Source organism: Zalophus californianus, chromosome 10, assembly GCF_009762305.2.
Source record: "Zalophus californianus isolate mZalCal1 chromosome 10, mZalCal1.pri.v2, whole genome shotgun sequence".
NCBI classification, from domain to species: Eukaryota; Metazoa; Chordata; class Mammalia; order Carnivora; family Otariidae; genus Zalophus; species Zalophus californianus.
Genome location: NC_045604.1, coordinates 2344901 through 2362356, shown reverse-complemented (window position 1 = coordinate 2362356; position 17456 = coordinate 2344901). Strand labels below are relative to the sequence as shown.

Genomic DNA, 17456 nt, shown 5'->3' with positions numbered 1-17456 from the left:
ACACCCCTTGGGGCCGCCCGCACCTTCTTCCCCACTGGCCTCCCACCCTCCTCTCTTTCCCAGCCTGGAAATACCCGCGGCAGGGGGTATTGAAATCCTTCACTTACTCAGAATAGCATCAAATACCAATAAGTCCTCATGCTGGCAAAGAACTTTCTATTTCCAAAAGAGAGAGAGAACTTGTGTGTTTTAAAAAACCTGCTTCAGAGATGGAAGCATTCAGATGATGGCATTGATAGCATCAATGATCTGAGAGGCCAAATGACCTGCCCGACATCACACAGCCAGGTCCTAGAGGTCTCGCCTCCTCCAGCCCCATCTTGCCAGGGGCTGAGAACAACTCTCCTCTCCGCCCTATGGTCTCTATCTTTATCTACATTGCATCTTCCCTAGCATGGAAGCCTTCCACTTCTCGCTGCAACCCACCTATCCAGCACCGTGACCCTCCGAGCCCAGTACAAAATCCACCTTTCGATCGGTCTAGACTCTTCCCTTCTTGCCACGTGCCAACCCATCTCCTGAGACCCCCCTGAGACTTGCCTCCGCGTGTGACCCATCCCCTGCCCCCACCTGTGGGCTGAGGTTCTTCCTCATGCCCTTTCTGGTCTTGGCACCTGCTGACACCCAACCGCGGCTGGTGTCAGGAGTGGCCGCAGGAGAACAGAAACCATGCTGTGTATTTCCACAAGCAGCGCTGAAGTTAAGGGGTTGACCTCACTGGCATGAGAGGCCGGAAGGCAAAAGGGAACACATTGAGTAACCCTGATACAGCAGGAAGAAGCTCCCCCCTCTAGGTTGTGAGAACGAGCGAGGTGGGTCTTGTCAGTGTCTAGAAACTCAGGTGGGGAGGAGTCAGTGCTGCCCAGCTGGAGCTGGAGCAACATGAAAAGGAAGCAAACAGGAAGAAGCCCTTCCCCCACACACCCCCACCCCACCCCCACCCCCACCCCCGCAGCAGACCTCCCTATGGGCAGAAACTAACACAGACCAGCTAGCTCAGGAGTCTGTGAAATGCGGTTTGCAGTCGAAGCCCCAAGCCCCGACTGCCTGCCGTGCACGGTGTAAACAAGGCAGGGTGGGGGCTGGGAGACCAGAGGTGAGTGACCAGCACCCGTGGGGGTTATCGTCCACTGTAATTATCGTTCCCAAAATGCACCGAGCACCTGCTGCACGTCCGTACGCGGCCCCCGCTCTCACACAGGGAACAATGTGTCTCACGTCCTACTAGGGCTGACATTTGGCAGATCAGGACACTGAGGCCCAGGGAAGTGAAATAATTGGCCCGAAGTCCTACAACGAATAAATGGCGGAGCTGGGATTCAAAGTCCGAGCCATCCTGGCGTTTCCCCGCCACGACCCGCTGCCGACTGACCGGGTGCCCCGCACGGTGCTGGGGACCCCGGGGAGGGTGGCGAGGAAGCCCTTACAGGCAGGAAGGTGGTCGGGCCCCAAACCACCTTTGAGCACACAGTGACATGCTGAATTCACACCCATGGAGAGTCGGGCCTGTCCTGGGTGAAGCAGTCCCAGCGACGGGCAAAAGCCACGGCCTGTCCTTGCGGAGCTCAAGGTGCCAAGCAAGCGCCCCAGGACAGCTGCCACGGGGCGAGCAAGGACCTAGTCCCACTCACCACTTCCCGGCTGGAAGCCCCCCACGGCTCCCCAGTGCCCGGGAGCCAAAGACAAAGCGCCTCAGCAGGCACCCCTCGGCTTTGTCTCCCAGGCTCCCTGCCCTCCCTGCTCATGCGTGCCCAGAGGACACGGCGGCTCTGAGCCCCGCATCCTCACCTACTTCGCCCCTCCACCCTCTTCCACCCACCCCTGCTCCTTTATCCGGAGGATCACCTGTTCCCCCCTAAACCCCGCTCTCTCAGCAACCACCTCCTCTCTGAAGGCCTTCCTGGCCCCGTGCAACCTGGCTCCAGGCAGAGTGGCCCACTCCCCACCCACCCCGGCTTCTAGTTAATTCCTATCATTCCGAATTACCTGGGTTGTTTTACCTGTGTATCTCCCCCACCCTCGGGTCTTGCTTATATCTGTAGCCCTTAAAACTCTCAGGCGCTCCAGCGCGGAACAGGTTTTCAATAGATTTTCAATCAGCCGCTGGATGATTTCAGGACAAAGCAGCTAAGGGCAGAGAGGCAGAGAGGGAACACGGCCTCTGGAGCCAGACCCGAACTGAATGTTATCTAAACGTACTAAGTCCGCTCCGGCAAGTCACTGATAGCTTACTTCGAGCCTCAGGTGAACTCATCTGTCAAGTGGGAAGTCCACTGCCCAAGTCCACTGCGGAGCAGGAGGCCTGACGCTGGACATCCGCAGAGCCAGCCTCCTCCTCCTTGCATGTGCGACCAGCGGTTTTGATTTGCATTTCCCTGATGCTTAGTGAGGCAGAGCCCCTTCCAGGTGCCTGCTGGCCAACTGTTTGTCTTCTTTGGGAAAATGTCCATCCAGATCCTCTGCCCATTTTCGAATCACAGTGTTTGGCTTTTTGCTATGGAGTTTTATGAGTTCTTTATATATTTGGGATCTTAATCCCTTACCGGAGATACGATTTGCAAATATTTTCTCCCATTCAGTAGGTTACCTTTTCATTTTGTTGGTGGTTTCCTGCTCTACAGAAGCTTGTTGGTGTGATGGGGTCCTGCTTGTTCGCTTTCGCTGTTGTTGCCTCTGTTTTGGGTGTGAAACCCATAAAGTCATCACCAAGACTGATGTCCTATGCTTTTAATCTCAGGTCTTTAATCCATTTTTTTAAAAGACTTTATTTATTTATTTGAGAGAGAGAGAGAGAGAGCACAAGCAGGGGGAGCTGCAGAGGGAGAGGGAGAAGCAGACTCCTCGCTAAGCAGGGAGCCTGACACGGGGCTCCATCCCAGGACCCCAAGATCATGACCTGAGCCAAAGTCAGACACTTAACCGACTGAGCCACCCAGGCGTCCCTCTTTAATCCGTCCTGGGTTAATTTTTGTTTGTGGTATGAGATCGGGGTCCGGTCTCATTCTTTTGTATGTGGCTGTCCAGTTTTTCCAACATCGTCTATTGATGAGACCACCCTTTCTCCATGTGTATTCTTGGCTCCTTGGTCATAAATTGATTGACCGTAGTGCCTGGGTTATTTCCGGGCTCTCTCTTTTGTCCCATTGATCTGTGTGTCTGGTTCATACCAATGCCGTTCTGCTTTGATTCCTATAGTTTTGTGATATAGTTTGGAAATCAGGAAGCCTGATGCCTGCAGCTTTGTTCTTTCTCAAGATCGTGTTGGCTATTCTGAATCTTTGGGATTACATACACATTTTATTTTTTTTTTAAGATTTTATTTATTCATGAGAGACAGAGGAGGAGAGAGAGAGAGAGAGAGAGAAGCAGAGGGAGAAGCAGGCTCCCAAGGAGCAGGGAGCCCGATGTGGGACTCGATCCCAGGACCCTGGGACCATGACCTGAGCCGAAGGCAGACGCTTAACCATCTGAGCCACCCAGGCGCCCGGATTACATACACATTTTAGAATTGTCTGTTCTATTTCTGTGAAAAGTGTCATTGGAATTTTGATAGGGACTACATTGAATCTATAGATTGCTTTGGGTAGTATGGACATTCACCCATGATTTCTCATCACGGCCCAACCTGGATGCCCCCTAAAACTGCACTCTGCTTAGCCTCCACCCCGTCACCCCCGTCAGAAGACAGCTCTCTCCCCGGAGGTCCTGGAGGATGCACATGGCTCTGGGCATGACTGCTTTGAATTGCCAAGTCTCTTCTGTGGTCCTGCCTACCTTAGGACGCAAGCTCCTTAAGGGGAGAGGACGGGCTTTGAAATTTGGTGTGTGGACTGTACCATGTCCCCTCAAAATTCATTCATTAAAGCCCTAACCCCCAATGTTACTCTATGGAGAGATAGGGCCTTTAAAGAAGTAATTAAGCCACTTGGGTGGCTCAGTCGGTTGAGCATCTGCCTTCTATCAGGTCATGATCCCAGGGTCCTGGGACCGAGTCTTGAATCGAGGCCCTTGCTCTGTGGGAAGCCTGCTTCTCCGTCTGCCGTTCCCCCTGCTTGTGCTCTCTCTCTCTCTCTGACAAATAAAATTAAAAAAAAAAAAAAGGTAATTAAGGTTAAATGGGGTCATAAGGGTGGGGTCCTGATTGGCTAGGACAGGAGTCCTTGTAAGAAGAGGAAAGGACACCTGGGCTAGCCCCCAGCCCGCCCTGCACGAGCGCAGACGAAGGGCCATGAGATGACACGGTAAGAAGGCAGCCATCTGCAAACCAAGATGAGAGTTCTCACCAGAAACCAACCCTGCTGGCACCTTGACCTTGGAATTCCAGACTCCAGAACAGTGAGAAAACAAATTTCTGTTGTTGATACCCCCGCACCGCCGGTCTGTGGTATTTCATTATGGCAGCTCAGGGTAATACATGGGGGCCTCAGGGAAAGAGTCCTGGGATGGGGGGGCGGGGGGCACACAAACCATCTAGCACGCACCTGATCCCTGCCCAGCAGTGTGCAGGGCTGAGAGGCCCCCAGACCCCGACCTCCACAAGCCCAGGCAGAGGGGAGACCTGCAGTGTGGACCTCGCCCCAGCCGCGAGGAAACAGTGGTTAACGGTGCCCCTCACAGAGCCGGGAGCCGGCAGCAAAGAAGGGACCCGCACCTGAGCCCTCCTCTGCGTCAGACAGACCCTCTGCTGGCTCGGCACCCACCTAGTGCTGGAATCCACAGCCACCCCTCCAGAGAGGTGTTCTTTTTTTTTTTTTTTTTTTTTTAGATTTTTTATTTATTTATTTGAGAGAGAGAATGAGAGACAGAGAGAGAGAGAGAGAGCATGAGAGGGGAGAGGGTCAGAGGGAGAAGCAGACTCCCCGCTGAGCGGGGAGCCCGACATGGGACTCGATCCCGGGACTCCAGGATCATGACCTGAGCCGAAGGCAGTCGCTTAACCAACTGAGCCACCCAGGCGCCCCAGAGAGGTGTTCTTGCCCCATTTTCCAGATGGGGCACCTGAAGCTTAGAGGGATGGAGCGATTGCCCAGGCTGAAGCCCAGCACGAGGGCAGAGGGGACAGTCACAGCCTCAGAGAGACTAAGGTTCTCCCAGCAACCTCCATCCGACAGAGGTCGAGGCCCACACAAGAGATCCCTCCAGCTGCCAGGGCTGTGGGCCGGGCCCAGGCCTCCAGACAAAGAGCGTGGGAGTGATTCCATTTGAAAGGTGAAAACTGCTTCTGTTGCAATCATCACAAAGCGCATCAAAGTGACGGGCAGGGTTTCCAGAACCCAGCTGTGCTGAGCAGAACCAGCCACGCAGCACAGAGCAGAGGCCCGGCATCCAACGGGTCGTCACAGTACAGCGAGGCGTTTGGGGAGGATGTCGAGGGCACCTCTCAGTCTTGTCGCCAGCCCCTGGGGGCTGGCACCAGGTTAAGGCGACAGTGTTGCCGGAAGAGGGAGCTGCGGGGAGGTAAGGTCCTGGCATGTGGGTGGTGACGGTGGGGAAAGCGCTCCCCTGCCCGGAGCTGGTGGGCAGGTGGCTCTTCGGGCTGCAAGCCAGGTGTCCAGACTCCTTCCTAGGCCCAGGGCAGCAGATAACCGAGCTGCGGGGACCACTACTGCAGCCCCTAAGCCAGCCGGCCCCAGCCCCGCATTCCTCTACAGCTGCCCGCACGCCACGCCCGTTCCTTCTTACACACATTTGCCACGCTGGTGCCTCTTCTAGAAACGCCTTTGCCCGCCTCCTTCCACCCTGCTCGCCCTCCACGACTCCACTCAGTCTCCTCTGACATCCCAACGCCCCATGCACACGTGCACGCCAGGCCAGCCCGGCTCCCGCAGCGTCGGCCGCACCACTGTGTCCTCACAAGGAAGATCTGTTGGCAGGCCCGGCTCCCCACCCCTGGCACCTTGAGGCAAGATCCTTTTCCTCTCTGGGTTCTTGGCACCAGGAACAGTGCCTGGCACTTAGTTCTGGATTGTTGGCTTAAATCACGGTGAAATTACTAAAGGAAGATCTAGTTTCTAATCCCAACTTCTGAGACACTGAAACACCTGGCCACAGCACTTAACTTCTCTGAGCTTCAGTGTACCCTTCTGGGAAATGGGGGTAATGGTTCCTTGTCCTTTATTGGCAAGCACTGAATGAGAGCAATGGGATTGGTCTCTGGTGTGGCAGGAGGTGTCAGCACACTGTGACTTTAAGAAGTCAGCGTCTATGTTCCAATAACTGCTAATAACGTTGCTTCTGATCACCACCCGCTTCCCCCAGGACACCTTCCCTCCCTCCCCCAGGATTGCTGGGTTTTGCCCTAACCCAGCTTCATTATCTGCTGGAAGGTGAAGCCAGTCCCCCTTGAAGTCCCACCCCCTTATCTCACAGATTTGTATGACCTCAGAAAGTCCTTCCAGAGGTCTGCCCCACATCCTTCCTGTTGCAGCTCTGCCCCCTTCACTCCTCATGTGTCCTAAGAGCATAATCCTGCGTAGGAATCTCCCAGGAGCCTGAAGCCCAGGCACCATACTAGGGCTTATCCTTTTGAGTTTGACATCCCCATTGCTACCGCTCTGGACCGAAGCTGAGGGAGAGACAGGGAGGGAGGCAGAGAGAGAAAAGGGAGTCCCAGTCTGGAGTGAGGGAGTGGAGGGAGAAACAGGAGGGATGGAGGTCAGAGGGCAGTCAGGACTGCCCAAAACCCAGACACAGAATGACACAAATACCCGCCACCACACCACCATCACCTTCAGCTGCCTGGCTTCCGGGGGAGGGACTAGTGTCTTACGGCTTTCCATGACGTGGGTCCTCTGCCAGGGCTAGGGCTGCGGGGAAGGCGACATTTCCTGCCCTCGGGGGCCGGGGGGAGAGAGATGAGTTGCTGAGTGTGCACATCTTTTCAGAGCACATACACACACCTTTACACACACCCTGCTCCGGGGCTCTGTCCTCAGGCCGGCCCATGGAGCTCCCCCTGGCCCAGATATGCCCCCAAGGTAAGTAGTGAGGTTGGAGACTGTGGGTGGAGGGACATCCAGACCCCCATGACCCCTGCTGTCCCACTTCAAGGGTGAAGGGCCCCACCCCGAACCAGGGCTGGCATGGCCGACTGGCGGGGTGCCCACAGCTCCTTCTCCTTCTCCGGGGCGCCAGTCCACTCAGCCCCGGGGACATAGGCGGGACATAGGCGGCTGGGCCTGCGGAGTGCTTCTTAGAGGGGAGGGAGCAGGAGAATGAGGCCCGGGAGGCGGAGGATCTTGGCCATAAAGAGACGTCTCGCCCCCCCCACACCCTGCACCCCTCACTGTGGGACTCTCTGCTCCCCCACACCCTGCCTCCCCGGCCACCCAGGGCCTCCTCGGCTCTTTGCTCCCCCCCCGTGAGAGACACCCTGGGGTCTCCTCTTGTGACTGTCCCTGTCCTCCAGGTGTCTGGTCAGAGGCACGCGGGGCCCCTGGGAGCCTAGAGGAGGGGCAGTCCCTCCCCGAGAAAGCCCAGCTGTCCTCTTTGTGCTAACAGGAAGCGGCCGAGCCCCTGCGCCTACCTTCAGCACCTTCCAGCCCGTGGAACTGCCCTGCAGGACCTACCAGGATGTGGGCCTGCTTCAGGGGCCCAGACTCCAGGCCCTGAAGGCTGCGGAGGCCCAGCCCAGCCCCAGGGTCGAAGCTGTCCACGCTGCGGCAGGTGGGAACTCGGCTGGCACATCGTCCTCCTCAGCTCCCATCCCCCCAGCGGTGAGGACTTGCAGATGGACCAAGGCCAACGGCGGGGGGTGGGGAGCAGGAATCATCTGGGGCTGCCAACAGGGCTAGGGCATGGACGGAGAGAGGGAAAGGAGATGGGGAGTATCTCCTTCCTTCACTATAGTGTCCCCTCACTGTCCGGGGACGCTGGGGCTGAGTCCGCGGGTGACCAGGGTACAGGGTACCGAGTCCCAGAAGCAGGCATCTGCATCTCCGTCCGTGGCCTCCACCTGCCCAGTGCATCCAGGCCTCAGTCCCTCTCACCCCGCGGTCCATTAGGAAGTCCTCCCTAGGATCCAGCCCAGCCCCTCCTACGGGAGGCTGAGTGCTCCCTCGTTCTGTCCTCTGGGGTGACAGGCAGCATCATGTCCCTCGTCCTGCAGGCCAGGGAATGATTTCCTGTCTTTCTGGAAGGCCTCACACTCATTGAAGCTCAGGTTAAGAGCTCACTGCTCCTGGGTTAAAAGGCCCAGAGCGAAGTGGACAGAAATCCCCTGGAAACCAAAGCAGGTGGAGCTGAAGAAGGGGATTTAAGCTGGACCCTGAGAGGCACTTTCTGGGCAGTTATGGCCTAAAATGGGCAACTGGGGTGGGGAGCAGGGGTGAGGCTGAGGAGGCGGTGGCGGGATGGCACCAGGAGGAAGCCCATGAATCATGGTTATTTCCTCCTCCTTGAACTTTTCCCCTGTTCCAGACATCTCCCCAACCCCCAGGGGCTGCCTCCAGCCCAGAGGATGCTGGGAAGGCCCAGGAGGGGCTTGAGGAAGGAGGCCAGTCCCTGCAGGCCGAGACCCGGGCTTGGTTCCAGAAGACCCAGGCCCACTGGCTCCTGCAGCACGGGGCAGCCCCTGCCTGGTTCCATGGCTTCATCAGCCGGAGGCGAGTCACAGCGGCAGAAAGGGGCCCAGAGAGGAGCTGGGCAAGTCCTGGGTCCCGGGCCCAGCAGCAGTGCGTGGAGGCTGCAAGTCCAGCCCTGAGTCCTGGAGGCTCCCAGGCCAATCTCTGAGGCATCTGTCCTGGGGGAGGTCACGGCAGAGGCTACAGCCCGCTCGCTCTGGGGCCTCTGCTTCCATTCCTGTGTCTTGGCCTCTAGTCCTCATGGTTTCTCCGGTCTACCAGCCTTCCTTGTCTCCCTGCTAGGCCGTCCCTCCCGCCACATTTCTCGGCTTTGCTTTCCTCTTCTCCAGCCTGTAGTCAATTACCACCCCAGGGCACCCCCACCAGGCTGCCCTCCAGGAGGAGGCCGCAGGAGGATGCAGGGCTGGGAGCTCTCCTGGGTGGGACCCCTGGCCCCTGTGCTCTCCAGTCCCTGCGCGGGACAGCCGACCCACACATCCTCTCTGCCATCCCCACCCTCCTCCGACACCTGAACCCGCTGGGCTGGGGGCTGGGGTCCGCCGGAGAGCCGGGGACAGGCCCGAGGCTGGAAGAGTCTTCTCCGTCGCCCACAGGGAGGCCGAGAGGCTGCTGGAGCCCAAGCCTGAGGGATGCTACTTGGTGCGGTTCAGCGAGAGCGCTGTGACCTTCGTGCTAACCTACAGGTGAGGGGCGGGAGCCCGGAGGCGGAGCTTCCGCCTAGCGGCGGGGTAGGCTGGGTGCTCCTGACGCGGGAGGGACAGGGGCCGGCTGGGAGGGAGCGCCTGGCACGGCGTGCGGCTCTGATCCGACGGGCGCCCTCCAGGAGCCGGACTCGCTGCCGCCACTTCCTGCTGGCCCAGCTCCGGGACGGGCGCCACGTGGTGCTGGGCGAGCACAGCGCCCACGCGCGGCTGCAGGACCTACTGCGACACTACACTGCGTGCCCGCTCAGCCCCTACGGGGAGACGCTCACCGAGCCCCTCGTCCGCCAGGTACGCCCGGACCCCGGTACGCTGGGACCCCGGCCGCAGGAGCCGCCTTCCCGTCAAGCTTTGTTGCATTTTTACAACCACAGGCACAAATGGAGACTGGCCTGGCCTGTGTTCCGGGTGGAATTAAGGTCAATGCTAGACACAGCCTGTGACCAGAGCTACTTCCCCCCCCACCCCCCACCACCCCCGTTGGTCCCCTTACCATCTCCATCCCCTGTTCCTCACCCAGGGAACCCCCCAGTCCACATTTCTGTGCCCCTCCCCCACACATCCTCCACCAGCACCAGCTTGCTTTGTCCTCCTGGATCCCCTGGCCACCCCCACCCACCATCCCACTGCACCAAATCCCTGAGGCCTCGTTCTTGCCCAGCAGACGCCTGAGCCTGCAGGACTTTCCCTGAGCACTGAAATATCAGACTCTGGAAACAAGGACCCACACCCTCAGTATAGCCCCATCGTCAAGAAGTTGCAGAACGTGACCCCCACGCCGAAGGAGGGGCCCGGGGAACAGAAGGAGGTATTGGGCTGCAGGGGCTGAGGGAGGGGAAGGGGGTGCGGCAAAGGGAGGGTCCAGCGCTGGGGCGGGGCCTGCGGGAGGGGAGGGGCCCCGGGGCCTGCAGCCTCCGCCCGGCCTGGGTCGCTCTGACGCCCCCTCCTCCCCCGGCCTGGCCTTCTCACCCCGTCTCCCCAGCCGCCCAGGCCCAAGCCTCCCGTGGCCGTCAAGCCTCAGCTGCCCCCCGAAGTCTACACGAGCCCGGCCCCGAGGCCGCGCCCGGCCCCGCCCCCCAAGCCCTCCAACCCCATCTACCAGGAGCCTGACGAACCCATCGCCTTCTATGCCATGGGGCGGGGCAGCCCCGGGGAAGCCCCCAGCAACGTCTACGCCGAGGTGGAGGTGCCGCCGGGCGCTGGGGGCCAGCCCTGCGGCCTCGGGCACCTGGCCCTGCGCAAGTGCAGGTCCAGGCCCGTCGCGGGAGGCCAGGTAAAGGGGCGCAGGGAGGAGGCGGGCCGCTGGGAGGAGGTCCTGAAAGACAGATTGGGGAGCGCAGCGAAGGTGTTCAAAGTGGATGCCGGGCGTCAGGGTGAGGGTCAGAGGTCTGAGGCCGCATGGGAAAGACGGAGGCTCCGTCCGCCGGTGGCCCTTTCCCGGGCCCAGAAGTGGCTTCCTGTCCTCTCCCTGCAGTCACGGGACCGGCCTCCCCTTGGTCAACCCCCTCCACTTCTCAGAGGAAATGGTGGCCCAGGCCTCGGTCTCGCCCCCCCCCTCCCCCCGGGGAGCCTGCATTTTTGTCCGTGTCCCTCTCACCCAGTCCCGGCCACCTGTACCCTGTCCTGTGCCACCATCTTGGCTCCAACCATCACCCTGTCTTCCTGGTTGGAACTTGGGCCTCTCCTGCTCTGGCTCCCTCCGCTCCGCCTTCACAGGCCCGCCATCCTGAGGAAGAAGAGCCCTGAAGTCCCTCGTGTCATCTCAGATGAGCTCAGGGGAGGGGGCACCTGCACACCTGCTCCTCCAACACTCCCCCCTCCTACGTCCACCCCCACCACCTCCCCTGTCCTCTGATCTTGTGAGTCAGTGTCCCAGTCCAGGGCTGGGCTGGACCTCCCGGCCACTCCCACCCTCTCCCTGGGCCTCTGCCCCGCCTCCCTGCCATGCCCCAGGCCTGCCTCAGCCCCTGAGCCTGTACCCCCAACCCCCACCCCCTGCTGCGGTGCTAGAGATGAGCCAGCAGCCCACCCCTGTCCATGCCCACTGCCCTCCAGGCTGCCGTTCAGCCCCCAGCACCCCACGGCCTCCTGAACTCCACACAGCAACCCGCTCTCACCCTTGTCCCCAGACTGCCCCTCCTCTATCTCCCAGCCAGACTGATGTCTCTCCAGCCACCTGACTATCCAAGCCAGAAGCCCCAGGGCTCCCTCGACATCCCCGCCCCACCCCGACTCCTCATAGGCCCCGATTCCTGCTGGGTCCCTTTCCCTGGTTTCAGCCTCATCATCCCTCATCGGGATTTTCCAAGAGTTTCTTAACTGGTCTAACCACCAGTCTTTCCACTTCTGATTCACTCTGCCCCAAGGAGGCTAGAATGGTCTTTCTAAAACAGCTACCTGGCCCACGCGGCTGTCCATAGTGGTGGAGGCAGAGGACCACCTCCTCAGCTGCTCCATCCTCCCAGAGCTGTTCGCGTCTCTCTGAGCACACCCTCCCGCTGCCCGGTGACCTTCTAGTTATCCTTCAAGACCAGCTTGCCCTTCTCCCTGCACACTTCCCAACACGACCACAGAGGCCATCCACTGTGCTTTATACACACCTGCTGCATCACTGATCACCTGGGACACCTGTCTCCCCTCTTCCCCAGCAGAGTGCAAGCTGCCTGAGAGCAGGGACTGGGACGTATTCATCTGTCTCCAGAGCACCCAGCACAATGCCTGGCACAGAGCAGGTGCTCAGAAAATGGTTGCTGAATGAATGAGAGCGGTTTAGACCTCCTCTGTGCAGGCCAACATCCGTTAAGACCAGAGGACAGCCCTTGAGGCTGCAGGTAGGCCTGAGAGGCAGAGGGTAGAGGACGTGACCTCGGATCATCCTTCTCTCTGCAGATTCCAGGTGGCCGGCAACCGCACTCTGAGAACTCTGTGCCTGGACAAGGCCCTCCCGTGCCCCACCAGCCCCTGCCCAGCTGGGGGCACACCCTCCCCCACAAGCTTTCTAGACAGAGGACAGAGGACAGAGGACAAGCGTGGCTTCCCCTGGGGCCTCCTCAGTAGCCGGGTGAGTCTGAACTGGGGAAGGACAGCCCAGGATACCGGGTCTGCAGACTTTTGCACACCAGATGCCCTTCTCAGGAAATGTGTGTGGAACAAGCCGTAGGCGATCAGAGCTAGCAAGGACCTCGGCCATCACCTGTTGCGAAGATAGTGCAAAGGTGTCATCTTGCATGCCAACTGCCATCCATTGGTCGTGGCTGCCTGGAGCACTGCCCTGGGAAGGACGCTCGGTCATCTCCACACTCAGCAGAAAAGAGCACCATGATTGATTAGTGATGTCTGCTGTGGGCAGGGAGGCAAAAGGAGCAGTGTCTCCTTTGCCCTTACTGATCCAGGCCAAGTCCCTGGCGGTGCAGATAAGGAGACAAAGCCAGAGAGGGGTAGTGACTCAGCCAAAGCCAAGGACTAGAACCCAGGCTTCATCGTTCCGCTGTGGCGCTCTCTTACCCCGCATCCTCCTCTGCACAGGAAACGTCAGAGATTTCCTCAGGCAATCTGGCTACTTTCCAGAGTTCCACAGCACGGAGGCCTGGGTGCCGTTTCCCTCCTCCAGATCCCAGCTTAGCCCTGTTTCCTGGACAGGTCTGCCCCCCGCCCCCGAAAGAAGCCTGGAGTTTGAGGAGCAAAGGTGGACTCAGCTCCCTTTTAGGGGCACACGCACTGGTTCTGTCCCTGAGGATCCGGCGGCTCGGTGATCCAAGGGCCTCTGAGGAAGTGTGCTAGGCTGGCGCTGCCGCCTCCCACTGCCCTGGCTTCTCCTCTCAGAGCCTGATTTCCTTGGCCCTCTGAGCCTTTGGGTCTGGGCCTTGGTCCAGTGCTGCTGTTGTCTGAGGAAGGGTTTGGTGAGAACAGATGTTAGAACTTGTTTGTTGATTCTTGTCTGGCTAATAAATCATCGCCAACCACCTCTCCCCACAGGGATCCAAGTACTCCAGCCTCCTCCTGTCTGTCTCACACACGTTCTCTCTTTCTCCTACCGTGAGAGGCAAGGGGTTGAAGTGCCACGGCAGTGAAGGGAGCGGGTCTGGGGGTTCCGAGGTACCTGGGCAAGGGTCACGAATCTGGGGGCTGGGGGGCTGCAAGGCAAGGAACCGCAAAGTCTCTCTTGGCTGGGCTGGGCAGGTGGCCAGGGGCAGTGGGGTGGCTGCATCACCTGGGGGACACCAGGAAAGAAAGAGGGGCAGGGAGGAGAGTGGTTGAGGGGCAGGCCCTGCACCCCTTCCCCAACTCCCCTACCGGTGCAGGACTGGGCGGCCTCCCGCAGTGGCTGAGAACCTGTCTTCCCAGCCTCTTGGGCTTTGGCCTTGCCCCAGTCCGGACCCCATTCCTCCCCTGCCCCTCTTGTGAGGCTTCTTCCCCTCTCTACCCAGACCCACTTCAGGACCTGCCCCCCGCCCTGCGCAAAGCTCTGGGCTTCGACCCCCTGGAGGAACCTGCCTTGGGGCTTGTTTTTCTCGCAGACTGGCTCTCTGAGGCCGGGCCGCGGTGTGCCCCTGAGGAGCTGCTCGGGGCTCTGGGTGCTCCTGTGCTCCCGTCGGCGCAGCCAGTCCTTATACTCTCTGTCCCACGAGAGCCTAGTCAAGACAGTCCGGTCGGGCCCCCCCCCCCCCCAAGGGGGCCGAGAACCTGCTGAGGCCCAGAAATCCCGCAGACCCTCTCCTCAAGAAGCGCTCCCCAGACGGAGGTGTTGCGGGCGGCGGCCACGCCACCCCCAGCCTGGCAGCGGCACCAGCCCCCAGGATTAGTGCCTCCCCCCGCCTGCCCAGCCCGTGTTCATCGGCTGAAGGAGAGCTTCGGCTGCTGAGTCAACGGTCGGGGTTCCACTCCCTTCTGTCTGCAGGTCTCCTGAGCAAGAGGAGAGACGGGGAGCGAGTCGGACGGGAGGGGAGGGCAGGGGAGCAGAAGGCTGTCTCAGAGCAGGCTTGGGGGGGCGCTCCTGCGGGAGCGGAGGGGGCAGAACAAGAGGCTTACTGTCAGAGCTGGAAGTTAGGGTCTGAAAACGGAATTTCCTTATACCTGGGCATACAACGGGCCGGTGCAGGGAGGGGGCAGAAATGCCTAGTGACCCCCGTTGGTGTTTCTGAAGGAGCAAAGAGGGGAGCAGCAAAGTTCTCCCTGCCTTGGCAGCGCCACCCGGCTAGGGGTTGGCTTGCCCGAGGGGTGCTGGGAGAATCGGGCAGTGGCACCAGCGAGAAGCCTGGGTGCTGTTGTGGCGTGGTGCTGGCTAGTGGCATGTGCCCTTCCCCTGCGCCACTGGCCCCCACGGAGCACCTCCCTGCTTGCACCCGGGGCGGCTGCACGGTCAGTGAGAGGCTCGGGGAAGCAGGACTGCTGGGGCTCCAGGGCACGTGGGCCCTTTGCGGCTGCTTTTCCTTTGGGTTCCACCAAATAGGAAACTGAGGTCTGCAGAGGGGAGGTGACAGGGAGCTGGAGGGAGTCAGGCCCGCATCCAGTCAGCCCAATCCCGTGCTCCCCGGGTACCAGGGGCCCCTCCCAGGCCAAAGGATAAGACCCCCCCATCCCCCACCCCACCCCCCTCCCCGTACTCGCAGGGCCTCCAGCTGTAGGCCCGGGACCCAAGACCCGGGTGGAGTAAGTCTCCCCTGGTCACCTCACCCACTGGCACCCCTGCATCATCCCACCCGCTCCATTCCCGAGCTGCAGCGGGGCGCTGTGGGGGGTGCTGCGGGGGGGGGCCGCTGAGCTGGGGTGCTGCAGGGGGGCGCTGCAGGGGGCCGCTGAGCTGGGGTGCTGCGGGGGGCCGCTGAGCCGGCATGCTGCAGTGGGGAGCTGAGGGGGGCCGCTGAGCCGAGGTGCTATGGTGGGGTGCTGCGGGGGTCCGCTGAGCCGAGGTGCTGCGACTGGGCGCTGCGGGGGCGCTGCGGGGGGTGCGGAGCCGGGGTGCTGCGACTGGGCGCTGTGGCCCGGCCGGGATGGAGAAGCTGAGGAACTCCTACAGGAGAAGGACTGGGGCAGTTTGTGCGGCAGGCAGCTCTTCCCCAGCCAGGGACCGCGGTGCCACAGGGGAAGGGCATTTCCCAGCTGGCTCCTTCTGCCACGGTCCCTCCAGCCCTCCCCCTGCCCTCCACACAGGGCTTTCTGGGGCTCAGCGCACTCAGAGCGGAGAGAGGACAGTTTCTCGGCGCAGTCTGGACCTACAGAAGGCTCGCGGGGGGCACAGCTCTCCCCTCCACCACCACGGCCGACCTGTCGGCTCTCTGCACTTTTCCCCTGAGCCGCCCCCTTCATCCTGTGTGCTCCCTCAGCTCACCCAGTACACGCTCAGGGAGGCGCCCTGGAAGTCTGGCTCCGGGGCAGGGGGTGACCCCTTCTGTCCTGGAGCACCGCGCACAGCGGGAGGACTAGGGCCCCAGAGCCGCTGAGGCCCCGCCCCCAACTACCTCTGTTGTAGGACATCTGTCCCCATCTGAAACAAAGCTGGGCAGAGGAAGAGGCGGCCAGCAAGGCTAGGAGCAGGCTGCACCGTGCACTCCGGCACCCTTGGGCACAGGCCAGCCCCCCCCGGGGCCCCCCGGGGAGGCCTGGATCCATTCTGACCGAAGCCTTTGCCCTTCCTCCCTCGGCCCCTCGGCCGGTGCTGCCATAGCAGCTTTAGCCAAGTATCATTCCTGTTCCTCGTTCTTCCCACCGTCCTGCTCTGTCTTCCCTTTGCTGTTTATTTATCGGAACTTGAGGCTACTATTTCCAGGAAGCCTTCCCAAATGAGGACTGTCCATTTCTAATCTGCATTTCTCTTGGCGCCCAGGAAACTACATCTACCAAATAGACTGTTACCTTTGGTAGGACTAAGAAGCGGCTTTAAAAAAAGTGGTGTAAGCTATTGCAGAGCACAGAAGTGGGAGGCCAGAGGCTTACAGACAACTGGCCCAAGTCCATCCACTTCCAGAAGATGCTGGGACCCTCCGTGCCCAGAGCCCCTCCAACTCCATCATGCTGCAAGCCCCTCGAGTGAGGACGTGGGACTCAAGTCCCAGGGGCGTGGCAAGCCAGGAGGGCAGGGCTGCATCTGCAGCGTCTTGGGTGCAGCAAAGATCCTCGGGATCTCAGACTTTGGGCCCTGTGGAGCCTACCTCACCACCTATGACACCCCAGGAGGGTGACCTCGGCCGCCGGCCCCAGTGCCTCTGAGGACCGTGGAAGTGGCGGTGGGTTGCTGCTCCTTCCCGAAGACTGGCTGGATGCACGGATGTGGACCACTACAGCCCCAGTGTCCCTGTGGGATGCAGGAGCCCTGTCTGGCTCCAACCCGAAGTAGGTCAGATTTCAGATAAGTGGGTGGTTTTCCTGTAAGTGACGAAAGCCTCCCCTGTACTTAATGAGAAACAGACTCCTCAACTTACCCAGCACATACGACTGGGGGGCACAGTGAGACCCTCCCTCCTGCTGCCTCCCTCTCATCCCCAGGTCCCCACACCACACACTTCCAACTGCCCCCGTGGCCGGAACCTTCCGTCCGTCACTAGGGCTGTCAGTCCTTCCTCCCAGCGCTTTCCTGTTGAGAAGCCTGCAGCAGCTGGAGGTGAGCTGCTGCGTCCAGTCAGCTCCCCCGGGGCAGCTCCCCTGGGCCGAGCACCAGACGCTTCTCCGCAGGACTCTGCCAAAACCCCAGTCACAGGAGCAGGAAGCCGCTGCAGCACAGCCCTACTGGAGCCCCAGTGCCCTCGGCAACACGCTTTATGGCGGTGTGCACGAGGACCCGCGCGGTTCTGGTACCAGGGTGTGGATTTCCCACCCCTCCGGGAACCCCATGCTGCTGGTGGGCATCCCAGTGCAGAAGCGTGAACTGAGGCCCGTGACCATGCCACCCCCCTCCCTCTCTAGCATAAAGCTCAGGGTGCAGAAGTCTCCAAGGATATCTGTCTAGCCCCCCAGCACACCACAAAGCTTCCAAACCAGTCAAGGCCAATGGCAATCAGTGTGTACGCACATCCTCTTCAGGGACAGACACTCGCCACTTCTCCTGCTGGACTGAATTTGCTAACGACTCTCTGGTGTCACGGAAAGAACCTCGACTTCCTCTCGTCTTCAAAGATACCTGGGACCAGCAATACTTTCCAGATTTGGGACCACAGGCCTCTGCCCTATGCAAAGCTGT

The 17456-nt window shown here is 60.4% G+C and overlaps 1 protein-coding gene across 4 annotated transcripts; it reads left to right on the top strand.

The window, feature by feature from the left end:
• The first annotated feature begins 6864 nt into the window (after positions 1–6864).
• SH2D2A (SH2 domain containing 2A) lies at positions 6865–13261 on the top strand. 4 transcript variants are annotated; one of them, XM_027612132.1, is made up of 10 exons: positions 6865–6977; positions 7501–7715; positions 8419–8603; positions 9176–9265; positions 9406–9574; positions 9948–10091; positions 10266–10556; positions 11932–12015; positions 12173–12344; positions 12809–13261. In XM_027612132.1, the coding sequence occupies exons 1-9, from the start codon at positions 6944–6946 to the stop codon at positions 12338–12340; spliced, it is 1380 nt and encodes a 459-aa protein (XP_027467933.1). In that variant the 5' UTR covers positions 6865–6943; the 3' UTR covers positions 12341–12344; positions 12809–13261. The 4 variants fall into 4 exon arrangements, with proteins under 4 accessions (XP_027467933.1, XP_027467935.1, XP_027467932.1 ...); XM_027612134.1 differs by having other exon boundaries at positions 10386–10556; positions 12173–13261; XM_027612131.1 differs by having other exon boundaries at positions 12173–13261.
• The last annotated feature ends 4195 nt before the right edge of the window (positions 13262–17456 follow it).